Source organism: Chiloscyllium plagiosum, chromosome 6, assembly GCF_004010195.1.
Source record: "Chiloscyllium plagiosum isolate BGI_BamShark_2017 chromosome 6, ASM401019v2, whole genome shotgun sequence".
NCBI classification, from domain to species: Eukaryota; Metazoa; Chordata; class Chondrichthyes; order Orectolobiformes; family Hemiscylliidae; genus Chiloscyllium; species Chiloscyllium plagiosum.
The window spans coordinates 89,237,333-89,263,509 of record NC_057715.1 but is presented as its reverse complement, the minus strand read 5'-3'; the positions used below and the strand labels follow the sequence as shown (position 1 = coordinate 89,263,509).

Below are 26,177 nucleotides of genomic sequence, written 5' to 3'. Positions count from 1 at the left end.
GATGTTGTGAAACTTGAAAGGGTTCAGAAAAGATTTACAAGGATGTTGCCAGGGTTGGAGGATTTGAGCTATAGGGAGAGGCTGAACAGGCTGGGGCTGTTTTCCCTGGAGCACTGGAGGCTGAGGGTTGACCTTATAGAGGTTTACAAAATTATGAGGGGCATGGATAGGATAAATAGACAACGTCTTTTCCCTGGGGTGGGGGAGTCCAGAACTAGAGGGCATAGCTTTAGGGTGAGAGGGGAAAGATATAAAGGGGAAAGATATAAAAGGGACCTGAGGGGCAACTTTTTCACGCAGTGGGTGGTATGTGTATGGAACGAGCTGCCAGAGGAAGTGGTGGAGGCTGGTACAATTGCAACATTTAAAAGGCATTTGGATGGGTATATGAATAGGAAGGGTTTGGAGGGATATGGTTCGGTGCTGGCAGGTGGGACTAGATTGGGTTGCACTGAAGGATCTGTTTCCATGCTGTACATCTCTGTACATCTACAACCCTAAAGCACTCTACGCTTATGTGAGGAACAAGAGGATGGCCAGAGTGAGTGTAGAGCCAATCAGGGATATTGGACGGAACCTGTGCCTGGAGTTGGAGGAGGTAGGGGAGGTCCTTAATGAATACTTTGCTTCAAATTCACTCGTGAGAGGGACCTTGTCATTTGTGACGACAGCATGAAACAGGCTAATATGCTCAAACAGATTGATGTTGAGAAGGGAGATGCACTGAAAATTTTGAAAAACATAAGGATAGCCAAGTCTTCTGGGCCAGATGGGATATACCCAAGGTTACTACAGGAAGCAAGGGAAAAGATTGCTGCATGTTTGGTGATGATCTTTGCGTCCTCACTATCCACTGGAGTACTGCCAGATGATTGGAGGGTGGCAAATGTTATTCCCTTGTTCAAAAAAGGGAATGGGGATAATCCTGGGAATTACAGACCAGTTAGTCTTATATCTGTGGTGGGCAAATTATTGGAGAGGATTCTGAGAGACAGGATTTATGATAACTTGAAAAACCATAGTTTGATTAGAGATAGTCAGCATGGCTTTGTGAGGGGCAGGTCATGCCTCACAAGCCTTGCTGAATTCTTTGAGGATGTGAGAAAACACATTGATGAAGGTAGAACAGTGGATGTGGTGTACATGGATTTTAGCAAGGCATTTGATAAGGTTCCCCATGGTAGGCTCATTCAGAAGGATATCACGAGGAGGATAATTTTAAGGTGATTGGAGGAAGGCTTGGGGAGATGTCAGAGGTCAGCTCTTTACACAGAGAGTGTAGGTGAATGGAATGCACTGCCAGCTGTGGTAGTAGAGTCAGATACATTAGGGACATTGAAGCAATTCTTGGATAAGCACGTGGATGATAGTAAAATGACGGGTATATAGGTTAGTTTGATCTTAGAGCAGAATAAAAGAGCAGAAGAACCTGTACTCTGCTGTCCTGTTCCATGAAACTCATAAAGGACTTCTAAAAAATCAAGCACGACATGTTTAATAACAACATTATTTGGGTTCCTTACCTCCTATGGCCTTCACTAATATTTTACATCAATAATTTAGACTGTTTCAAAAACTGGAGATTTGAATATTTATTTTCCAACAGTTGAGATATTCTACTCTGCATCCTGAGCACGTGCAATTTGAAGAGTTGCCTACTTTGCAAACTGTGGAGCTAAGGATAAAAGTCACATTCTCTGATGTTTTGACAATTTGGAAGCATCTTACTTTTCCAAAAAGACTTTGATAGAAACTAAAGCTTGAACTCTCAAAGCTTTTATTCTAGACAAGTGATAAATTTATTCAAAAATATTACTATTTGAATGTTTCTGTTATTAATTCTATATAAACTGAACTCCGAGACACATCAATTGTTACTATGGTTTCTTTTTTGATTGCTAAAAAACAAAGACTTTATTATGAATAGTTTTTTTTCTAAAATCAATCCTCCAATTCTTTGTGTCAGTGTTAGAAACATAGGCTCTTTTAAGGGTAAACCTGAATAGTTCCCGAGTTGATTGAGAGCATGTGATGCTCATTAAGGCTAAACAGGTTGATTTAAAAAGAATATTCAGATCTGGTTTCTGATTATACAAGGGCAGCATGTTATTTAACTAATTAGGGGTATTTGATAACTTGATGGTGGTTCCCTTAAAAAAAGACCAGAATTCTGAGGGTTCTTGTGGTGCAGTTACAATGTCCTAATTTCTGAGCCAGGAGGCTAGGGTTCAAGTCCCATCTGCTCTTGACATGTATTGTAACTTGTATGTACAGTTTGTTTAAAAATAAATTAAAACTGGACCAGGCAGCTCGGGTTCAAGGGCTCTGATGAAGGGCTCTTGCCCAAAACGAGGATTCTCCTGCTCCTTACAGCTGTCTGATCTGCTGTGCTTTTCCAGCACCACACTCTCGAGCTTGGGTTCAAGTTCAACTTGGTACAGAGGTGTGTAATGACATCTCTGAACAGGTTCCTCGAATAAAACTATCAAAAAAAACAGCTGGCTTCTGCTTACACCGTCCCTGGTGATGTTCTATGGGCAGTGTGTGTAATTTGATTTATTGATAGTATCTGATTACTTGTTGATGGCTATTCAAAAAAGAAAGAGCAGTATTCTGGGAGATTTTGTAGTGCAGTTGTACGGACCATACCTCTGAGTCAGAAGGCTGGGGTTCAAGTCGTACCTACTCCAGAGATGTGTTATAATTAACTGGTTACTTAAAACAAAGAGCTGGTTTTTATGTCTCATGGTGCTGTGGTAGAGTCCCTGCCTCTGGTTCAAATCCCACCTGTCTGAACAGGATATAAAATATAAAAGATCTGGGTTCTTGTGGAGGGCTTTCTGGAGAGGGGTCCTCCTGCATTCCATTAGGGACCTTGGGAGGAAGTTGCTGCATGCAGCGTTTTGATAGAAGTGCTTAGTATCTTGGCCAACTGTTTATTCTGCGATGCTGTAGAACCTGTGGACCATGAATATATTGGTTGCACGAGATTGCACCACCTTTTTAGTTATTTTAAGAATTTGTCGCTGTTCTTTTGGTTATACTTTAATCCCATGCTCCCAATCTTTGGGCACCCTGTGTGGAGAACCTCCTCGCAGGTTAGGCTGAAGTAGCCATCAACAGGTCCAGGCAGAGGACCATGAAGACACTCATAATTCCTGGTGGCTTACCTCTTTTCTATAACTACACTTGTGCACAGGTGCCCTTGGAGAGTAAACAGCCAATGTCCACCAGCACTCTCAAAGCTTTGAGAGAGACATAGGCACCAAAGGGTCTTGAATTCATTATCTCCCTTTCCAATATTGTTTTGACTTTTTTCCCTCCCTTGTTTCCCCATCTTTTTGTTATTGTGGTATATTTTATGTTATTTGATAAATAGCTATTTGGATGATTTAGTGATAGAGTTTTCAAAATAACTTCTAAAAAACTGGGTTTTGCCTTCCCATATTAGTCTAAAAATGCCTGATCTTGTCTGGTCTTGAAAGCTATGTATCACCCTTGGTGGACAGTGTTTGTAATTTGATTAATTGAAACATTTTTGAATTTATGATGAGTTATTAAAATTTTATGAAAAAGAGTCGGGTATTTGTCCTCAGTGGACAGTGTTTCTAATGTATTTACTGGGTGTTTTGTAAATTTGGTGACGGGATTATTTAAGAAAAGCAAAAAAAGCTGGATTCTTTCCTAGTCAGGGGTTGGGGGTGGAGTGGAGTGGTTGCAATTTCTGGACCAGGAAGGGTTCTAGAGGGGAGAGATGAAAACTGATGCCTGTGCTAATCTAATCTGTAGATCTCAAAAGTCTCTTGCTGCCTATTTCAATAAATGGATGTTAGTTTCTTAAGCATTATGTTCCATTTAAAAACCTCATTGAACAACTTTGTGATTTTTAAGGAAGTTATTTTACTAGAAGGCTTGGAAAATTCAAATGCAATTAACAATTGAGCAAATTAGTTTTACTTAATTTCAACATTATTACAAAACCCTTGCATTTTTATAGCACCTATTATGATTTCAGGATATCCCAGTGTTTTACTGCCTATTAAGTACTTTTTGAAGAGTGGGTCACTGTTGCAATGTAGGAAAAATCATAAAAATTAATAAACATAATAACTAAGTTAAGCTTTCAGGATCTGTGCTTCTGAAATGCATACTGTAAAACTGACCATTCGCAGCCTGTAATTTCCATCATTAGCTTTTAAGAAGCAGAAGATTTATGTTTAAATACTTAAGATAGCAACTGAAGTTGGAACTTGTAATGCTCTCTGACTCTGCTAATCTCTTAAAAATTGCCTATGAGCTTTCCCTTGAGAAATTGTTGAGGAAATGTTTTCTTGAACCCATTACCGTGGATTTTCAGGCCACAGCTCACCACACCTTCTTGAGGGTTATTAGGAATGAGTAAAAAAAAAACTGCCAAGGTTAGACATCATCCCAGAATTACCAAAGCCTGCATCCCATTCCTGGAATTCCTAGATGCAAGGACTGTGTTCCATCTTGACAGGTCAATGGTACAACATACCTGCTCGTATTAAAATTCCAACTCACTGTGAGCAGTCCCACAAAAGATTTGCTGAATAGCTTAAAGTTTGGATATTTTATGCTGTTTTTTCAGTTAAAATATATCCCAAGGTATTGCAAGAAATTCTCCTTTGAAGGATGACTACAAAATTTTATTTTAAAAATGCTTGATGAATATGGAATTTCAAACCACAGGCTGAAAAAGAACCAACGTAACAGGGATTTCGCAACTTTAAAAAACCCTACATTTTACTGATTCTATATGTCCACGCAACTTGAATTTATTTTATATAGGCTAATCTGGGCAGTTTCTCAATGTTTGGTCCTGAATCTTCAAAAATAAGCCTCTTTATTGCATACAACTAACATCACTAGACAAGAATAAAATGTGATTTGAAAGTAAATTGTGCCACTCAGAATCTATCGCACACAATAAATTTCAGTTACTCATTGAAGGGAGCAAAGTAACGTGGAATGCAGAATAATCTTAGTGTGTTCTGTAAAAACATCAAAAATCCATGCAGTAGTGCAACTTAAAGGTTATGTCATTGCCTAATCTGATTTTGTAATTTCATGTCAAGTTGTGCAACCTAATCAGTTTTAGTCGATATGGCTGACTGCCTGTCCAAAGCTTTAATAAAGTTACGCTCCTTGCAGCAATTCCATTTCTATTTAATGGTATTAACTACAAATGCCTACTTAAAAATTCTGTGATTTTGTTACAGACAGAAAATGCTTAGGACCTACAGCAATTTCTAGCAAGGCCTGTCTTAATTTAACTTTTATGATAGCACTAATAGTATAATATTTGTATTAATGTTAAAAAAAATGAAAAATTTAAACTTGGGTGCATGTATCTAAAATATGCAAGTTCTTCTGAAATTTAGAAATAAATTTGAACAAATATCTTATCCACTAATTGAGTAGTTTTGCTGCAATATGCTTCCCTAATAGCATTGTGGGTCGAACTACACCAAATGGACAGCAGCAGTTCAAGAAAGTAGTTGTCCACCTGGTTAAGGTTAACTAGGGATGGGCAATAAATAGGCAATGCACACATCCCACGAGTGAATAGAAACAACCGAATATTTTAGATGTGGTTATGTTCAAAAGAAAGAAACGAGGAAAAAACAAACAAGCAAAAACAATGAAGCAAACAGAGTTAGTGGTTATTAGAAGTTATTTTCGTAATTTTAGATCATAACCCCTCACCCAACCCCCTTTTTTTTGCTGATTTATTTTATTTCTTCTGTTTCTGTAAAACAATTAATGGATTCAAGAAAATATTTCTTGAAATTGTGGAGCATTGGTGTCACTGGCTGGCCATCATTTGTTGACCATCCCTGGTTGCCTTTGTGAAGGTGGTGCTGAGCTTCTCTCTTGAACCTCTGCAGTCTATGTGTTGTAGGACTGGGAATGATGGTCTAATTACTGCTTCAATTAAAATTTCCCTTGCTCAATGTAGCAGTTTACATGTATCTGGCTGTGACAGAAATGCACAACACATCACTTGGGGAACTCTTTTGGAGTGGAGTAGTGTTGAGGGAAGTTAGGAATGTCTCCCTATTTTATGGCACTAGCTGCTACAGGGTATGCTTAGAGGTCCAATTTGTGAGTGGGAGTGAGTGAATAACTAGGTGTGTATGGTGGATAAGTGAATGAGGTGGCTAAGTAGAGTCTTAGAGCACAGAAACAGTCCCTTCAGTCCAATTCATCCATGCTGACCAGATATCCCAACCCAATTTAGTCCCAGCTGCCAGCAACCGGCCCATATCTCTCCAAACCCTTCCTATTCATATACCCATCCAGATGCCTTTTAAATGTTGTATTTGTACCAGCCTCCACCACTTCCTCTGGCAGCTCATTCCAAACATGCACCACCCTCTGCGTGAAAATATTGCCCCTTCAGTCCCTTTTATATCTTTTCCCTCTCACCCTAAACCTACGCCCTCTAGTTCTGGACAGCCCCACTCCAAGGAAAATATGTTGTCTATTTACCCTATCCATGCCCTTGATTTTTAAAATCTCTATAAGGTCATCCTTCAGCCTCTGACGCTCCAGGGAAAACAGCCCTGGCCTATTCAACCTCTCCCTAGAGCTCAAATCATCCAACCCTGGCAACATCCTTGTAAATCTTTTCTGAACCCTTTCAAGTTTCACAACATTTTTCCGATAGGAAGGAGACCAGAATTGCATGCAATATTCCAAAAGTGGCCTATACAATGACCTGTACAGCCTTAACATGACCTCCCAACGGGGTATTCTGGGTAATCCAAGATGGAGGACAGGAAAAAATTTCTGGCTGTAACAGACTGATCCTTTTTTGAGGTATTTTAGGTTTGAAGGTGATTTCCTTGAATTCTATGGGCAGCAATTACTGCTTTATATGCTGTTGCATTGTTTTGTAACTCTGGAAGAAAAAAAGTCTAAACGAGAGAGAGAGTGAGTGAGAGTGAGAGTGAGAGTGAGAGTGAGAGTGAGAGTGAGAGTGAGACCAAGACCCACACTCCTAATTGACACAGCGGTGAACCTCCACAGTTACTGCCTTTGCTGTTGAATTCATGTATCAGAGTGCATCTGGGAAAATTAACAAACAGTGAAGTTCACAACTGATTTTGGAGGAACCCTTTGGGAGAGGTCACAGTACAGAGACAGGTAAGTGAACAGTTTTATGTGTGGCCTTGCTGTAAGTCTGCAGTAATGAATAGAGTGGGTTCTTTCTTGATTATATGTTGTATTGAGATATGTCTCTCAAAAATATAAGCCAAAAGTACTTAGTTAGCCTGGAACAGTGTTTTGCAGAGGAATAAAATGGTGCTATTTTCTGGGTCTGCAGATTGGAAGCAGCAAAATATGGCCTTTAGTAGAGTGATATGCTCTTGTTGTTGGATGTTGGTGTTTAGGGAGAGTTTATGTGTTACTGAGGATTATACCTGCAATAAATGCCATTGATTGGGAATCTTATCAGATCAAATGGAACAATTGGAGTGACAGTTAGAGGCAATGAGGAATTTACAAGAGTAAGGGGGTGTGATGGATGGCAGTTATAGAAAGGGAGAAAAGTTGAAGATACAGTCGCATAGATGGGTTAACTCTTGGATAGGTAAGAGAGGTAGGTAAGTAGTGCAGAAGTCTTCTGTGGATATCCCCATTTCAAACAAGTATGTTGTTTTGGAAAATGGGGGGGGTAATGGATTCTCAGGGGAATGTAGCATGACCAGCTAAGTTTCTGGTATTGAGACTGGCTGTAATGCAATGAGGGGTATGTCTGGTTCCAAGAGATCGATTGTGTTCGGGGACTCTCTAGTCTGAGGCACAGACGGACATTTCAAACAAGTAGTTGAAGTAGGAATGTCTGGGAAGTAGTTAAGTAGTTGGAAGAGGTAATCAGGTCAGATGGGTTTAGTCATTTTGGGTGAGGGGTTGGTAGTCAAGTCAGAGACACAGTCAAGCAGGCGAGAGGTGTAGTCAGGTTTGGGAGATAGTTAGCTCTAGTTAGAAGGGGAAGTCAGAGTGGGGAAGTTACTTGGATTAAAAGGGAGGATTAGTCAGGACAGAGAACTGGTCCTTGTAACAGATGTTAGTCAGGACAGTAGTGCAATAGGATCGGGAGAGTATTTGTGCGGTGGTAGGCAATTGGTGGATTTCGAGGTAGTTGGATTGTTGATGTTAGTCAGTTCATGGCAAGTGGTTGAGGATGTAATTGGAGGATTAGGAAAGTAGTTACTAGGCATGAGGATTGATTGAGAATTAATGATGTCAGTTTTGGAGTTAACCTAGAATTAGATTAAGTTTCAATCTTATAATATTTATTGGGTAACTATCCAAATAAGTAATGCAGAACTATTCACGTTCTCTAACTTTAACTAATAGTCAAAGACATGCATACAGGATTGTTACAAAACAAAGAAATTCAGATGCTGGAGATTTGAAACAAAAGCAGAAATTGCTGGCAAAACTCAGCAGGTCTGGCAGCATCATGGGGAGAAAGCAGAGTTTACACTTCAAATCTAGTCACTCTTCATCTGAATTGATAGCAGTGAGAGAAAGGTGGTATTTATAGAGTGTAGGTGGGTGGGGGAAGTGGAGGTGAATAGATAGTTGGAGACAGAGCCCAGAGAGAACTACGAAAGGGATAGGCTGACGAGGGGATTATTGATATTAAAGTTAAGAGTGTGGTGAAGGAAAAGCACAGCCAGTCAGGCAGCATCTGAGGAGCAGGAAAATCGATGTTTTGGTCAAAAGCCCTTATTGATATTAACTCAAGGCAAAAGAGAAGCTGAATAAGTGATAATGTGAGCTGAGAGTAGGACACATTGAATAAGCTGTTTTGAAAGCAACCCATGTCACGTGATAATAGGACTAAGAATAGGTGAGAATATGTTGGCTGCGTTGAAAGCAAATCATGTGTGACAGGTTCAGAGTGTTGGGACAGGTAAAAAAACATGGAAGGGCGGAATCAGGTTCGAAAGTTATTGAACGCAATGTTGAATCCTGGAGGTTGTGCAGTCCCAAAGTGGAAAATGAGATGCTGTTGTTGGAGCTTGTGCTGAGGCCTGTTGGAACATTGCAGAGGTCTGTACTAGAAATGTTGATATGGGAAGATGGTGGTGTGTTGAAGTGGCAGGCAAATAGAAACTTGGGGTCATTTTTACGACAGAATGGAGGATGTTAGCAAAGCAATCACCCAGTCTACATTTCATCTCTCCAGTGTATAAGAGGTCACACTGTGAACAGTGAGTACAGTAGACCTGATTGACTGGAATGCAGATAAATCACTTCATCATCTGGAAGATGTGTCTGGGTCCTTGGGTAGTGAGGGAGGAAGTAAACCGACAAGTGTTACACCTTCTGCGATTGCTGAGGAACGTGCCATGGGGGTATGAGGATGTGTTGGGAATGGAGGAGGAGTGAATAAGGTGTCCCGGAGAGAACAGTACCTATGGAATGCTGATGAAGGAGGGGGAGGGGAATATGTGTCCAGTCATGGTATCGCATTGGAGGTGACAGAATGGTGGCTTAAGATTCTTTGTATGCGGAAGGTGGTAGTCTGGTAAATGAGGACTGGGTAAGCTTATAAAAACTGACGGAAAACTGAGGTCTGAGGAAGGATCACTCGACCTGAAACGCTAACTCTGATTACACACATGCTGCCAGACCTGATGAGCTTTTCCAGCAAATTCTGTTTTTGTTTCTGGGGCCCCTATCTTGGTTGTGGGAGGGAACAGAAGGTTTGAGGGCAGAAGTGTGGGAGCTGGATTGAACACTTTATCAGGGTTTTTGCCTGAAACATTGATTCTCCAGTTCCTTGGATGCTGCCTGACCTGCTGTGCTTTTTCAGCTAAGGACCCTGTTAACCATGCTAGTGGGGTTTCCTCGTGTGAGGAAAAGATATAGACATTTCTGAGATACCCCTGCAGAGGCTTGCAGAACAGATACAACAGAGAAGGAGAAAGTGAGAGAATGGGATGGAGTTCTTACAGATAGCAAGGTGTGTGGATGTAAAGTCCAAGTAACTGCGCAAGTCAGTGGTTTGTAATGGATATCGGTGGTCAGCCAATCCCCAGAAATGGAAGTAGAGATGTCAAGGAAGGCAAGGAGGAGTTGGAGACGGACGAGGTGAAGGTGAGACAAAAAAACAGCAGATGCTGAAGTCAAAGGCAGAGAAGCAGGAGGCTGGAAGAACACAGCAAGCCAGGCTGCATCAGGAGGTGGAGAAGTCAACGTTTGGGTGTAACTCTCCTTCAGGCTGCAGCTCCCCTTACACCCGCCCCCAGTCCTGAAGAAGGGTTACACCCAAAACATTGACGTCTCCACCTCCTGATGCTGCTTGGCTTGCTGTGTTCTTCCAGCCTCCTACTTGTCTACTTAAGGTGAAAGTGAGGGCAGGGTGGAAATTGGAATGAAATTGATCAATTTTTCCAGTTCAAATGAGAGAGAGTAGCAACACATGCAATGTCATCAATATACTGAAGAAAAGGTTGTGGTGGGGATCTAAGTAGAACTTGAACAAGGAATGTTTCATATATCCAACAAAGACATGGGCAAAACTGGGACCCGGGCAGAAATCCATGGCAAGGAAGATTATTAACTGGTTAATGGATAAAAACCAGTGAGAGGAACAAATGGATCATTTTCAGGTTAACAAGTCATGAGGTATTGCATGAATATCTGGAGTACTGAAAGGAACTATTGCAAATACCTGAAGTGAAAAAAGTTGCAAGACTATTGGGAAGGTATGGTGGAGTAGTTTATCAGAGTTGAAGAGAGTCAGCATAGACATGGTTGATCGAGTCGACTCCTTCTGTGCTGAAAACATCTGATTTTATTCCAATTCTTTTCAATAGAGTTAAGGCTTGGGCCTAATCAACCACTCCCACTGTCTAAAATATGAATGAACAGAACTTGCTATTAACCAGACCAAATCACTTTAAATTGTGATGTTCAAATGGCAAAACCTTTAAGACAATAATTTACAATGACTTAAGGGTGAAAATAACACATTCAAGATAAACTGATTTGTGAAGAATTTACCTTGCAAATATGTCTCATTAGTACATTTTAATAGATAACTACATACCAAACATATCATGCAAAAGTTACAAAATGGCAGTCTGTGATGTAGTTACTTGGCTGACGCTCCATTGAATGTTAATGATTCTCTCTATGCATGTCAGCCCTAAATTTCTCACAGGCTCATATTCTACAGTCCCCATTCTGGAGATACACTGGAGTAGATTCCCCAGGAGTTTCCATTGGAAATAATAGAAAATTTGGTCCAACTTTCATGCATTTTATAGCATGCCAGTAGCAGAATAACACTGCTAAAGCTTAACAGAGATTCACTGTGCTGTTCACAACTTTGAAATAATTGAGGTTTTTAGTTGGGAAGGGCACCAAAATAGGAGGAACCAATACAAATAATTGTTGTGCCTTTAAAAAAGACCACAATATGTCCTTTAAAAAAATCCTGAGCTCCATAAGAATTTAGCCAAAAAGACCACTAAAACAATTCAAAGAATTGGAGATCTAAAATCAGCAATGGAAATTGCTGGAGAAACTCATCAGGTCTGGCAGCATCTGAGGAGAGAAGAACAGAGTTAACATTTCAAATTCAGTCTGTTGTGAAGAAGGGTCACTGGACTTGAAATATATTCTCTGTTACCTCACTACAAATACTGACAGACCTGCTGGGTTTCTCCAATTTCTGTTTTTGTTTGTTACCAATGTAGACCAGTTACTGAATGGTCTTTTTCTGTTGTAGATTATGTAATTTTAAATAACATATGTAAGTAAAGATACTCACAATTCTGACAAGCCAAGTTAGTGTGGAAGTAGCTGTAGAATAATGAGTATTGTAGTGGTATGGTGGAATTTGATCATCTTCCCATGTCTCATAGCGTTCAGCATAGAAAACGGCACGTTTTGGGTTTAAAGATCCAATGGGCTGAAACATAAATAGCAAGTAATTGATATTAGCTTTAAGTAATACCTATAGAAATAAAATGTAGCTTCTCTAAAGTGGATTGTTGTTCGTAATTATAGTAATAGATTGCACAGTAATATATTTTCCAAATCATTTTATTCTGTAAGGGAGACATTTCTCTATTATTGCAAATGAATAAGGGAAATGTTTTTCCATTTATATAAATAAATTATATTACACTTTTCCTTCTTATTAAATACAAGAACAGTAATGGCAAGTTTTATATTGTGAAATGTTATTGTTGAGACTGAAAACAGCACTGGCAAACGCTTCAGAAATGACACACAGATAACCACTCCAGATGGATCAAAAAGCAGTGATTCAATTTGATACACCTTGCTTTGTCCAACTATTTAACAAGTTGCTTTGTGAACTACTTCATAGTCATTTAATTTCCAGAATGCTGTATAAATATCAGCTCTTATCAGTTCCATAGAAGTCAAAATTGAAAACTATGGAACTCCTTATTTTAACCACAAAATGTTGAGAAGTGGGTAGGTTAACAACCAATGCAATAAGCTTTATCAAGATACTGTCTGAAAATGTGGTAATTCAAAACATTTAATGCTTGAAATATTACCCTTACAACACTTAATTGGCATGTTTAGCATGACTTTTTATCTGTAAGGCCTGGATTATATCCAGTGCTTGACAACTAAATCCCGTGGTGCAGAACTGTTAAACATGTCCACGTTTTTCAGTGATGTCACATGTATCAGAAACAACCCATTACATACTGTAGACTTTAAGATAAAATATTGAATGGAAAGAAGCATAGAGTGTTTTATGATAAAAAGCAGTGCGTGGAACGGTTTTGTAAAAATTATACCCTTAAATATGTTTAAACCACAGATGTAACCATCAAATTAATTTGAACAGAAAAATCTTTATTTTTCCACAAAATAGTTTAAATTTTATGCTGCATATCCTTCTTGGATGCCGCTAAGCAGATTATAGCTTTCTGGATGCTGCAGCATGCTATCCTCAATGAAATTTCATCTTGCTAGTTCTTTTTCCCTTTTTGCTGAACTGCTCTTTGAAGGATTTGTGTTTTCTTTCTTATATAAAATATACATATGATAAAATTCTGAATGTTATGTAAGAAAAAAAAGCTATCACCATACTGATAAAGAGCAATTCAGCAAATATATATAGTACACATACATATGCTTACTCACATATTGAGGACATTATGTAGATCTACATTAAAGACAGCTTTTGAGTTATCCATAAACATGTCTTGTCACCACTCTATCACAGCCATATTTAATTTTCTCCAAATATTTCAATAGTGCCGTTCTCTTTAAAATGGCTAAAACAATTCATTTTTATTCATTCTTGGGATCTGGCTGTCCCTGGCAAAACTGACATTTATTGCTTATTAAATTCTCTGCATCACTTCAGTCCCTATTTTGAAGTTGCTTCCATGTTGCTGTAATGGACTGTAGTCATTGGATACAAACAAATGCCACTAAGGCCATTTATTACCACTGGTATGGGTTTGGGAACTCTCAATCTGCTATGCTGGGAACTTAAATTCGCTGGATTATTAATTCTGAAGGAAGTTCTGAGGGTCAGTGGTTATAGAACATAGAACATAGAAAAGCACAGCACAGAATAGGCCCTTAGGCCCACGGTGTTGTGCCGAGACTTAATCCTAATGTAAAATATAGTAACGTAACCTACACACCCCTCAACTCAGTGCTATCCATGTGCATGTCCAGCAGTCGCTTAAATGTCCCCAATGATTTCGCTTCCACCACCACAACTGGCAACGCATTCCATGCATTCACAACTCTCTGCGTAAAGAACTACTTCTGATGTCTCCTTTATACCTTCCTTCGTTATGGTCCATGTCTTGAAATAATATTCCTGATGAAGGGCTTATGTCCGAAACGTTGATTCTCCCACTCCTCAGATGCTACCTGACCTGCACCACACTCTCGATTCTGATCTCTGCAGTCCTCACTTTCTCCCTCTTTACAAGGATGATGCCAGGTTTGGAGGATTTGAGCTATAGGGAGAGGCTTAACAGGCTTGGGCTGTTTTTCCTGGAGCGTTGGAGGCTGAGGGGTGACATTATAGAGGTTTACTAAATTATGAGGGGCATGGATAGTGTAAATAGGCAAAATCTTTTCTCTGGGATCAGGGAGTCCAGAACTAGAGGGCATAGGTTTAGGGCGAGAGGGGAAAGATATAAAAGAGACCTATGGGGCAACTTTTTCACACAGAGAGTGGTACGTGTATGGAATGAGCTGCCAGAGGAAGTGGTGGAGGCTGGTACAATTGTAACATTTAAGAGGCATTTGGATTGGTATATGAATAGGAAGGGTTTGGAGGTATATGGGTCTGGTGCTGGCAAGTGGGACTAGATTGGGTTGGGATATCTGGTCGGCATGGACTGAAGGGTCTGTTTCCATGCTGTACATCTCTATGATTCTATGACTCTAAACCAAAACCCTCAGGTTCACTTCAGAATTTGATGACCAACAAGGGTACATTGATTATACATCAAACAGGTCAATTTGCAACTTCAACATATGTTACTGGCAGTCTGCAAGTCTGGGAGAAATTCCTCGTCAGTCATATGATGGGTGGTTTACGACAATGACACTGACATTAGCCACAGAAAGCCTAAAAAACTTGATTAGTTTTACAACTATACAAATTAATATTTTTGAGGAAAATGGGTGCACCATTCTGAGTACCTGTGACAATGAAGCTAATTCATTCATTCATAGCATGTAGCAGTAAAAATGATAAGGAAGAGTAAGAGTAGAAAAGGGGTTCTCTGGTCCTAGACTTCCCACAAGGTGAAACAACCTTTCCGCACCTACTCTTCCCCTAAGAACTTTGTATGTTCAATAAGGTCACTTCTCATTCTTCTAAACTCAAATTGGTACAGGCTTAACCTACTCAGCCTCTCCTCATAAGACAGTCCCTCCATACTCAGGTTCAGCCGAATCTGGACTTCTACCAATACCAATGTATCGTTTCCTCATATAAGGGGCCTAAAACTGCTCACAGTTTTCCATCTCGAATAGTTTTAGCCTTAACCATTTTAAAAATCTGTTCCCTTTCGAACAAAGGCCAACATTCCCTTTGTCTTCTCTATCAGCTGCTGAACTTGGATGATAATGTTTTGTGACTTAGATACGAGGATTCCCGAATCTGAGGCGTGGCTGTCACACACAGATTACAATTCCTCTTTTTGTTTCTTGCAAAATGAATGAGCTTTACATTTTTGATAGGAAATTCTGATCAAATTTCCTTCAGAAATGTGGAGCTACACTTCCGTTCTGACAGGTACTGCAGTATAGAACAGTCAAGGAAAAGCAAAGCTACACTCCTATTTTTACAACAGTCAGTTGCTGTATTATGTACTTTAAAGGTCCAGTGTTACATGACAACTCATTTGACAGGTCCTGTGAAAGTGCAAGTATATAACTGTGAGCTTGGGGTGTTGAGAAGGGGTGCCAAGTGAGTAGAGGGTTAGGGTGTCAGGTGGGGAATCGATAAAGTGTCAGAGGGTAGCAGGAGATAAGGCGCTAGCTGGGTAGAATGTCAAGTGGTATATGAGAAACATGTGACAGGGTAGCGTGGTGATAAGTGGCATGCCAGGGAGCCAAATGGCAAAGGAGCTAGGTAAGTGATAGAATGTTTAAGACAAGCAAGGTTCACAGCAGCGTTTATAGGGTCAGGAATTTAAGGGTTTAAAGGGTCTGGAGGATTGTAGTTGAGGCTGTGTGAGGTAATTTAGGGGTCAGTTGAATAGAAGTTAGAAACAGAAACAAAAAAAAAATTCTTTGAAAAGCTCAGCAGGTCTGGCAGCATCAATGGGGAGAAAGTTGAGTTTTGGGTCCAGAGACCCTTCTTCAGAAGTTAAATTATGGCTTCAATAGTCAGTTTTTCCCTGAGTAACCAGTTATTTAACTGCAACAGAACCCTCTGAATTCAGAGATTTAAATGGCTGTTTTGAAGGGTTTCAAGCACATGGAAATTGAGCAGTGAAGTCTTTAATTTTCTGGGCAATTCCTTCAGACTCTGCTATGATGGAAATTCTGCAGGGTCAGCATCTGCAACACCCATCTGGACATTAGAAAATCCAGACCACTGAAATGAAGATATCTTCTACATTTGCCAAACAGTTAATGGATTTAAGACACATGTGTATAGGAGACAGTGCTTACATTCCTACGTACATTATCAACATGGTCTTTTATATCATATTTTCAACTTAACACTGCTTACTAGTGAGAACCTTAATATGTAAAGCAGGTTAAAAAAAGTAGGTAATTCTTCAAATTTAAATCAACCTGCAGTAAATATCTACAAAAAAAATCCTAAACATGCAAGAATGGCTAGGACTTCTGTCAGGGATAAATTTTGTCTCGAAGCCTGACTGGTTCCATTTGTCAGTTAAGAAATATACCCTTGTGAGTCCTTGTAATTGATGTTGATTTGAAATTGTATGTTTGATTCAGAAAGTGACAGCAAGTTCATTTAAACATGATTGGTTAAGTAAGTATCTGGATTTAGTGACATCTTGCCAGGGGTAGGAGCTAAATTTTTTATACAGGCCTGAAAGAAAAATGGTTATTTTATGAGATTCTAGTACATTGAGGAACATAGGTGTATTTATCGAAGTAGTATTTATCGAAGATCAAAAGCAGGTGTTGAAGCAAATACATATAGGTAAGGCATTTTAAACTTCAGAACAAGGCAGCTGAAGGCTGATAAAGGCAAAATAAGCTGGATGCTGAAGATGAAATGTTAACTCTGTTCCTCTCAGCCAGACCTGTTGAGTTTCTCCAGCATTCTGTGTTTGTTAGCTAAAGGCTGACATTGAGGGTGAAGGAATTACAGAATGTCATAGAGACCTGAGTTGGAGGAATGTAGAGATTTTTTGGATGGACATTGGACTGGAAGATATCGCAGAATTTAGGGTGTCCAAGGCTATAAGGAATTTAAGTAAAAGGGTGAATGTATTAAATTTGAAGTATTGGCTGGGAGCCAGTAAAATGCATTTTCCTTCCTTATTGTCTCTGCAATCTGTGGTAGGGTAAACCACGATACCCTCCTCTAAACCCACTTCTGAATTGTTAGCTCAGTGGCAATACCCTCGCTTAATCAGATTCTGATCTGTCATATCATAGTCAGAACAGGTTAAGGCAATGCTTTTCCTTCCAACCTGATAGTTAACCCTTGAGCTGCAAGGATATCCTTTTCTTCTTCATCTACAGGCTGCTCTTTAGTGACTTCATCCAAAGACAAAAGTATGGTTCACTGTGAAGGTGGTATTAAACTTTAGAAGGACATAGGCAAGCTGGTAGAATTGGGAGATGAAATTTAAGCAGAAAAACGTGAAGTGATTCATTTTGGTATGAAGAATAGGAAGTGGCAATATAAAATATTGGGTTTGATTCTAAAGGGAGCACAGGAACAAAGGACCTTGGGCATATGAGCACAAATTAAAGTGGCAGGGTAGTTTGAGAAAGTGATTATTAATACATATAGGATTCTGAGATTTACAGATTGTATGAAGAGTACATAAGCAAGGGAGTTATGATAAACTCTAGGGTTCCTGGAATGAGGCACTTCAGTTATGTAATGGGCTGGAGAAGTGCAGATTGAGAGAAGGTGACTGAATGAAGAAATTCAAAATCATGAGATAGGGATTAACGGTTTTCAGTGGTGGATGGATCAAGAATCAGAGGTCACAGATTTAAAAGCAAAATACTAAATATTTTGGAAATTGTAAACAAAAACAAAAAATGCTGAGAAACTATACTGGTCTGGTAGCATCTGTGAAATCAGAAACATTTTGAGTCTAATATGATAATTCTTGAAACAAAGGGATTACCAGGAAAAGGTTAGAGGGTGTAGATGATAGAGATCAAAGACATTATTGAACTGAAGGCAAAGGAGTGGTAAAAGACAGGGCATTGGTGCAGAATAGGTGTTAATAGCAGAATAAAGGTAATCTCTGACTGTAAGTAAAAACACGAACGACAAGATACATTGTGGGAGGAAAAGTATCAAGATGGAGGACAGATGTAATTAATAGTTTGAGTTGTTGAATACAATGTTCAACTCTGAAGTCTTGAAGTGCCTAATTGGAAAAAAGAGGTGCAGTTCCTCCAGCTTACACTGGACTTCACTGGAACACTGCAGCAGGCCCAGGAAAGAAATGTAAGTATGACAGCATGGTGGTGATAGCAAGCAAGTGGAAGGTCAGGATCATGCTTTTGGACTGAGTGGAGGTGCTCTGGAAAGCAATCACGTTTCTCCTTTTTGGTATGCCCAGTATAATGGAAACTAAATTTTGTGCTGTGTTGCTTGCATGATAACAATAGACAATTGAAGGAAGTATACATAAATTACTGCATCACATGGAAGAAGTGTTTGGGACCTTGGATAAGGAGCAGAGAAAAGAGGTGTTGAGGGTGATAGAAAAGTGAACCAGGGCTTTGGGAATGAAATATTATCTTTGGAATGATGACAGAAGAGGTGAAAATGTGTTTGGTGGTCGTGTAATTTTGGAGATGGTGAAAATAACAGAGTGATCCTTTGAACACAGAAACTGGTGGGATGGAAAGTGAAAACAATAGAAACCCTATCATAATTCTAGGAGGAAGAGAAAGGATGATGGCATGTGATATTCTCCTTGCCCTTGTTTTCTGCCAGAACTGCTTTATTCTGCTGGGAACGCTTCCCCTGGATCAATGCTTTGTTTTTTTCATTGCAATGTTACTCCTCTTTTTATTCCATGCAGGCACAGACTGCTGACATCATGGCTCCAGATAGCAGTGCTCAAAGAGAACTCAGGCTCTCTCACTCATACAAAAATCTGTCTTCCAGCAGATTACCAGGTTTACTGAGGTATCATCCTGGGGGAACAGCAATTGTTGTCTCTCAAAGCGTTTATGCTCTCATTCCTACTACTGTTCCAGCGCTCAAAACAGTTGCCTTTTACTAACAAACCTGATTGCTGTTGATCCAGGCTGAGCAAGCACAGACCACAGACAGGTCCACAGCTGTTCGATTATGTCCTGCAAGGCACATTAGTCTCCTCCAATGTAATTTTGTAACCTACTACCAACTGTGAGATAGCCTCTAGCTCTGGAATTGCAAGTGAGTACTAGGACAAAGGGTATCCACAAGGGGAGTATGAAGGTTGTGACCAATTGTGAAAAATTCTGTTTTGTATGCACATTGTAAATATTGTTGAATAAAGTGTTATGGATTGATTTTTTGGTGGTGAATTTTATTTCAGAAGTTTGACGAAGAGGTCACCATAATACTATGTGATCAATAAATTGCAAGGTCAAGAACTGTGGAGCAAATGTAGCATGAAAATAAGATTTTAGGAAAACCAGATTTTTAATATACATTCAGAGTGCCTGCATTCTCCCTTTCTCATTCTTTTCCTCCACTTCTCAAGGCTCCAGCCAAAAACTTGCTGGGAATGGATGCACCTTAAGAAAGAGAGGTGTGGAGGATATGGAAGGCAATCATAAGCTGTCTGGGGAGTGAAGGACATGTCTGGCCAAGTAATTTAAGAAGCAGAATCATTGTTTCAAACCATCAACAGTTTGCTCCAATGGTTCCTAGTGGCAGCAAGATCATTATTATAGATGTTCGAACATGTGTGAGAGGAGAGAGATGATGCAGCTATAGAATGGGTAAATCTGGTCACCCAACAATCCAATTCTTCATGGCAAAAAATGGCAGATATCAAAGACTTGTTCAGGATGAATGCCTTTTGACTGCTACTAGAATAATAGGTGTTCACTGTCAGGTTCTTATAGGCATAGTTATACACCATCTGCACCTTCATGGAATGGCAGTCATTATGGATGTGGTACATTCGTCCATTGATAGGAGAGGCCTGCAAAGCCATTCTTCATCCATTGCTCTTTGGTTTCTTATTCAAGTGAATCTGTTGCCTTTCACTTTCTTGAGCATGCATATCTCATTTTTATAAACCAAGCCAGTCTGAATGATTATCCTTTTAAATCATGAAGGAAACAAGCAGAGGAAGGGGTTATTTATTGAACACACTAAATATGCAACAATTGTAAGTACCTTTTACTATCAGAACCCGCTAAATGGCAGAGCAGTGTACTAGTTTCTCTTTCATCTCTCTAAGAAGACAATGATATTCACTCTCCTTCTGCTACCTTGACTACTCTGTGGGACAGCTCTCACAATTTTGGTTCAAGATGTCAGATGTTAGCAAGGAGGACTTTGCAGAGTTAACAGGGGTTAGTTTGCATTTTATGTTTCCAGTCCCTCAGTCAATACTGGGTCTTCCTTCTGATTTCATTGTTTTTCTTAGAGTAATGTGAATAGTTGGTACAATTAAGTGGCTAGTTAGGTTTTCAGAAGGCATTTAAGAGCCAATCACATTGCTGAGAGTGTGAGTCACTTACCAGCAGGTAAGGAAGTAGATTCTCATTAGTGAACCAGATGGGTTTTTTTTAAAACAATTGATAATGTGACCATTGGACTGTGTTTTTTTTCACAATTCCACATTCAGTTACTGAATTTAAACCTCTCCATCTGCCATGATGGGATTTAAACCCATCTGGTCAGAACATTAGCCTGGGCTCCTGGATTATAGCTTAGTGACATTAACATTACGCCAACACTTCTAATGCACCACTTGCCATATTGATGAGGGCAAAACAAATTGGGCATCCAGGACTCGTGCCTGAAACAAGCATTAGACCTTTTGCAATTACAAATAAGAATACAAATATTTATTTGAAAATCCCAGTACAATTTGATCTGCCCTGAATGAAGCTAGGCTAATTGTGCTTTAAATCACAGATGTTCAAATTAAATATAGAAATAGTCATTTTGTAGTTAGGAGCTTTGAGTACTATTCACAAAAAGATATATTTTGTTTTGCATTCAACAGAACACTATAGAAACACTGGAACAGGAGTAGGCCATTCAGTCTACTGGGCCTACTTGCCATTAAATGTGATCATGGTTGACAAACATCAAAATGCTTTTTAGCTGCATTATTCCCATACTCTTGTATGCCCTGATAATTAAAAACATCCACAGCCCTTTGGAGTAGAGAATTCCAAAGGTTCACAACCCTCTGAGTAAAAACATTTCTCCTTATCTCAATGCTAAATGGCAACTGCTTATTTTTAAACCGTGATCCTTGGTTCTAGACTCCCCATCTAAGGGAAATATCTTACTGCAGCTACTTTATCTCTCCCTTTAAATATTTTGTAAGTTTTAATGAAGTCACTTCTTGTTCTTTGAAAACACAGTTTTCCCAATCTTGCTTCATTGCACAGTCTTGTGGTCTCAGGAGCAAGTTTGATAAACCTTTGTTGTACTTCCTCAATGGCAATAATATTTTTTTCCTGAGATAAGAAAATAAGAAACTGTGCACAGCACTCCACATGCAGTCTACCAAACACCTATAGAATTCAATCAAGACTTCATTATGTACTCAAATCGTCTTGACATACAGGCTAATATTCCATTAATCTTCCTAATAACTTGCTGCACCTGCATAGCAGTCTTCAGTGCTTCACTGACATGGACACCCAAGCCTATTTGTCCATATTGAACTTAACAAATTCTCACTATCTTAAGAAAGTTCATATTTAACACATTAAATTCCACCTGCCATGTTCTTTCTCAATCACTAAGCCTGTCTAAATCCTTCTGCAAATATTTCACATCTTCCCCACAAAACACATTGCTGCTTAGCTTTGTATCATCTGCAAATTTGAAAATATTGTATTTGGTCAACATTTCCAAATCATTGATATACATACATGCACATGTATATCTATTGTGTACTGGTGGGGATAAGTCCTGATCCTCGTGGTACCCCACTGGTCACAGCCTTCCAATACAAAACGCCAGTTTATTCTTACTTTGTTTTCTGCCTATTAGCCAAAGCTTAATCCATGCCAACACATTACCTCCTCTACCATGTGCTTTAATTTTCTAACCAACCTCCTGTGGGGACCTTATCAAAAGTCTTCTGAAAACCCAAATATATAACATTCATTGACTCCCTTTATTAATTTTGTTATTAACATCTGAAAAATGAGTTTGTCTAAAATGATTTTCCATTTGCAAATCTATGCTGACTATGCCCAACATGATAAATTATATCCAAATGTCAATTTATTTCATCCTTAATGAAGATTCTAGCATTTTCCTTATTACTGAATATCTATAGTTCCCTGATTTTTTTTCCCTTGCTCCTTGCTTAAGTATTGGGGTGACATTTGCAAGCCTTCAATTTCAGGAATCATTCCAGATAATATGGAAGATGCATTGACTATCTGTCTAGCCACTTTCATCACCACTCTGAAATATAAATTATCAGGTCCTTGGGATTTAGCAATTTTAATCCCCATTAATTTCTGCAGCACAACCTTCTTACTAATCCTAATTTCTTTCAAATCCTCATTTTCCCAGTCACTTGGATCTCTAATTCTGTGAGATTTTTCATATCTTCCTCAGTGGGAATATACACAAACTAATGACTTGGCTTCTCTGCCATTCTCTATTTCTCAATATAAAGTATTTTGACTCTGTTTTTATTTGACCTAAGTTCACCTTTGCCAAACATTTTCCTTAATGTAGTTTTATAAGCTTTTACTGTCTGTTTTTATGCTTTTTGCTAGATTGCTTTCATTTTCTGTTCTTCCCTGCCTTATCAGTTTCTTGGTTCTCTTTTGATGTATTCTAAAAACCTCTGACTCCTCAGATATATTACCATTTCTGGCCACTTAAGCCTTTCTTTTAATCTTCTGCAATCTCTAACTTGCTTTGTCAGTCACAGCTGACTGATCTTTTTGTGTTTTTGTAACTTGAAGCATATAGTTGCTGTATGTCATGTAACAGTTCTTTAAAGACTGTCCATTTACTTTGTATGGTCATGCCTTTTAATTTATTTTCTCAATCCAAGTCAGCCAACGTTACGCTTTCATAATTTCCTTTATTCAAATTTAGCATCCTTGATTTAGATTAAACTATATCACTTTTTGATGTCAAACTTCATCATATTATGGTCACTCATCCTTGAAGACTCATTTACAAAAAGATTATTAATATTCTTTTTCTCTGATCACATAATAGCACATCCAAAATAGCCAGTCTGCTAGATGGCTTTTCAATGTGCTTGTCTAGAAAACCAATTTGAAGATACTCTAGAAATTTTTCCTCCTCAGATTTCGTGCTTAAGTGTTCACTCAGTTTATGTGCACATAAAAGTCACACATGATTACTATATTGCACATGCTACAAGATTCTTCCATCTCTCGATTTATATGATGCTGACACTACCAGTATTATTGGTAGCCTATTAATAACCACAACAGCATTATCAAATCACCCTCTTAGGATATCACCCTGAGTCCTGCTTCTGAACTGGTCTGAATGCCTCATATATCTGATGCCCTTCCTCCTAACCAGTTGTCTAACCACATGCTCATGTACTGTTTTTAAGCTCACTAGCATGTGGTACTGGGAATAATTCTGAGGTAAAGCATGATGATGAAGGGGTATTTTTCAGACTGGAGGTCTGTAGCTGGCAGTGTTCTATAGGGATTGATGCTGGGTCCACTGTTGTTTGTCATTTAAATAAATGATTTGGATGAGAATATAGGAAGCATGGTTAGTAATTTTGCGGAATGACACCAAAATTGGACGGTGAAGAAGGTTATCTAAGAGTACAACTTCATCAACCGGGCCAATAGGTCATGGAATGGCAGATGGACTTTAATTTAGATAAATGCTACGTGTTGTATTTTGGTAAGATGAACAAGGGCAGGAATTACACAGTAAATGGTAGGGCTGGGGTTGTGTTGTGGGGTTCAAGTATATAGTTGCTTTAAAGTGATACCACAGGTAGATAGGGTGATGAAGATGGTAGATAGGGTGATAGATGTACAGAACTCCTGCACTGGTTTTCCTACATTGTCTTGTAATCATCTATTCCCTTGTAACATATTTTCTAAACTGTGGAGTGATTACTTCCCTGTATGTGCTATCCACGTAGCCCCCTGACAGATACACAACAGTGACTCCAGCTGCTGTTTATGTTCTGTAACCTAGAGCTCAAGCTCGTGCAACCGGTAACACTTCCTGCAGATATGCTTGTCCGAGACAATGCTATGTCCATGATTTCACATACACTGCAGAATGTACACTCCACTTGTCCCTCCTGACTGGGCATCACATACATTTGCATTTGTTATTCTGAGAATAAATAAAAACTTACTATAATTCTTAATTTTTACTTTACTTTTGTTCAACTTTATTTTCCATTGGTTTTACTTCTTTCAATTTTACTTCAACACGCTTGCTTTCATTGCTCAGAGCATTGAGTATAAGAGTTGGACATCATGTTGATGTTGTACAGGATGCTGGTGAGGCCACTTTTGGAGTACTATGTACAATTCTGATTGCTCTGCAATTGGAACAATATTATTAAATTGGAAAGGGTGGAGAAAAGACTTACAAGGATGTTGCCAGGAATGGAGTGTTTGAACTAATGGGAGAAGCTGAATAAGCTGGAGCATTTTTTCCCTGGAGTGTCAAAGGCTGAGGGGCAACCTCATAGAGGTTTATAAAATCATGAGGGACATGGCTAGGGTACATAGCCAAGGTATTTTTCCTAGGGTTGCAGAGTTCAAAAATAGAGTACATAAATTTAAAGTGAGAGTAGAAAGATTTAGAAGGCACCTGAGAGGCAACTTTTTCACAGGGGGTGGTTCGTATGTGGAATGAACTGCCAGAAGAACTGGAAGAAGAATATACAGTTACAATATTTAAAATACATTTGGACAGGTACATGGATAGGAAAGGTCTAGACAGATATACCAAATGCAGGCAAAATGGGACTCATTTAGTTTGGGAAACCTGGTTGGTATGGATGAGTTGGACTGAAGGGTCTGTTTCCGTGCTGGATGATTCTATAACTATGTCTTCGTTTCGCTCTTGAGGTCCTGCTTGTTAATCTCCTGAATTCTGCTTTCAGGCCCTCATCCCTATTCCTAGCTATCTCCTCCTAACCAATGTGGATGACAACTTCTGGCTGATTCCCATCCGCAGAAGGATATCCTGCAGCCTCTCTATGAAATCCTTGCCCTGGCACAGGCAGGGAACACACCACCTTGGAGTCACCTTTCTTGCTGCAGAAATGCTTGTCTGATCCTGAGACTATGGAATCCCTATCATGGTACCCTTCCATTCTTTATCTTTCTCCCCAGTATAATTGAGATGCTAGGTACCTGTCTCTGGCTGCACTTTCCTGAAGAACTATTCCTTCACTAATTTCTGAAATGGAATTCTGATTGGAAAGCATGATAGATGTAGAGAACTCCTGCACTGGTTTTCCTACATTGTCTTGTAATCATCTATTCCCTCGTAACATGCTTTCTAAACTGTGGAGTGATTACTTCCCTGTATGTGCTATCCATGTAGCCCTCTGTCAGATACACAACAGTGACTCCAGCTGCTGCTTATGTTCTGTAACCTAGACTCAAGCTCGTGCAACCGGTAACACTTCCTGCAGATATGCTTGTCTGGGACAATGCTATGTCCATGATTTCACATACACTGCAGAATGTACACTCCACTTGTCCCTCCTGACTGGGCATCACATACATTTGCATTTGTTATTCTGAGAATAAATAAAAACTTACTATAATTCTTAATTTTTACTTTACTTTTGTTCAACTTTATTTTCCATTGGTTTTACTTCTTTCAATTTTACTTCAACATGATTGAATTTTGCTTCCCTTTTTCTACTATTCCTTCCTGAAATTCAAATAACTGCCTCTTTTAAAGAAATTAATCATTTTTTCACTAATTCAAGGAGAGAATAACATTAATAATGCATGAAATTGTGGAGTGGTTGGCTAGGTTCATAGCTCCTTGAAAGTGGAGTCATAGGTAGATAGGATAGTGAAGAAGGCGTTTGGTATGCTTTCCTTTATCGGTCAGAGTATTGAGTACAGGAGTTGGGAGGTCATGTTGCGGCTGTACAGGACATTGGTTAGCCCACTGTTGGAATATTGCGTGCATTTCTGGTCTCCTTCCTATCGGAAAGATGTTGTGAAACTTGAAAGGGTTCAGAAAAGATTTACAAGGATGTTGCCAGGGTTGGAGGATTTGAGCT

General features: G+C 39.2%; 1 protein-coding gene across 1 annotated transcript in view; it reads right to left on the bottom strand.

Annotated features, from left to right (window-relative positions):
* Window positions 1–26,177, bottom strand: part of nbeaa (neurobeachin a) — an 849,844-nt gene that overhangs the window by 93,477 nt on the left and 730,190 nt on the right. Inside the window, exon 46 of the mRNA XM_043692709.1 lies at window positions 11,825–11,965. Within this exon, the coding sequence (XP_043548644.1) occupies window positions 11,825–11,965 (141 nt within the window). The remainder of the gene's footprint in view (window positions 1–11,824; window positions 11,966–26,177) is intronic.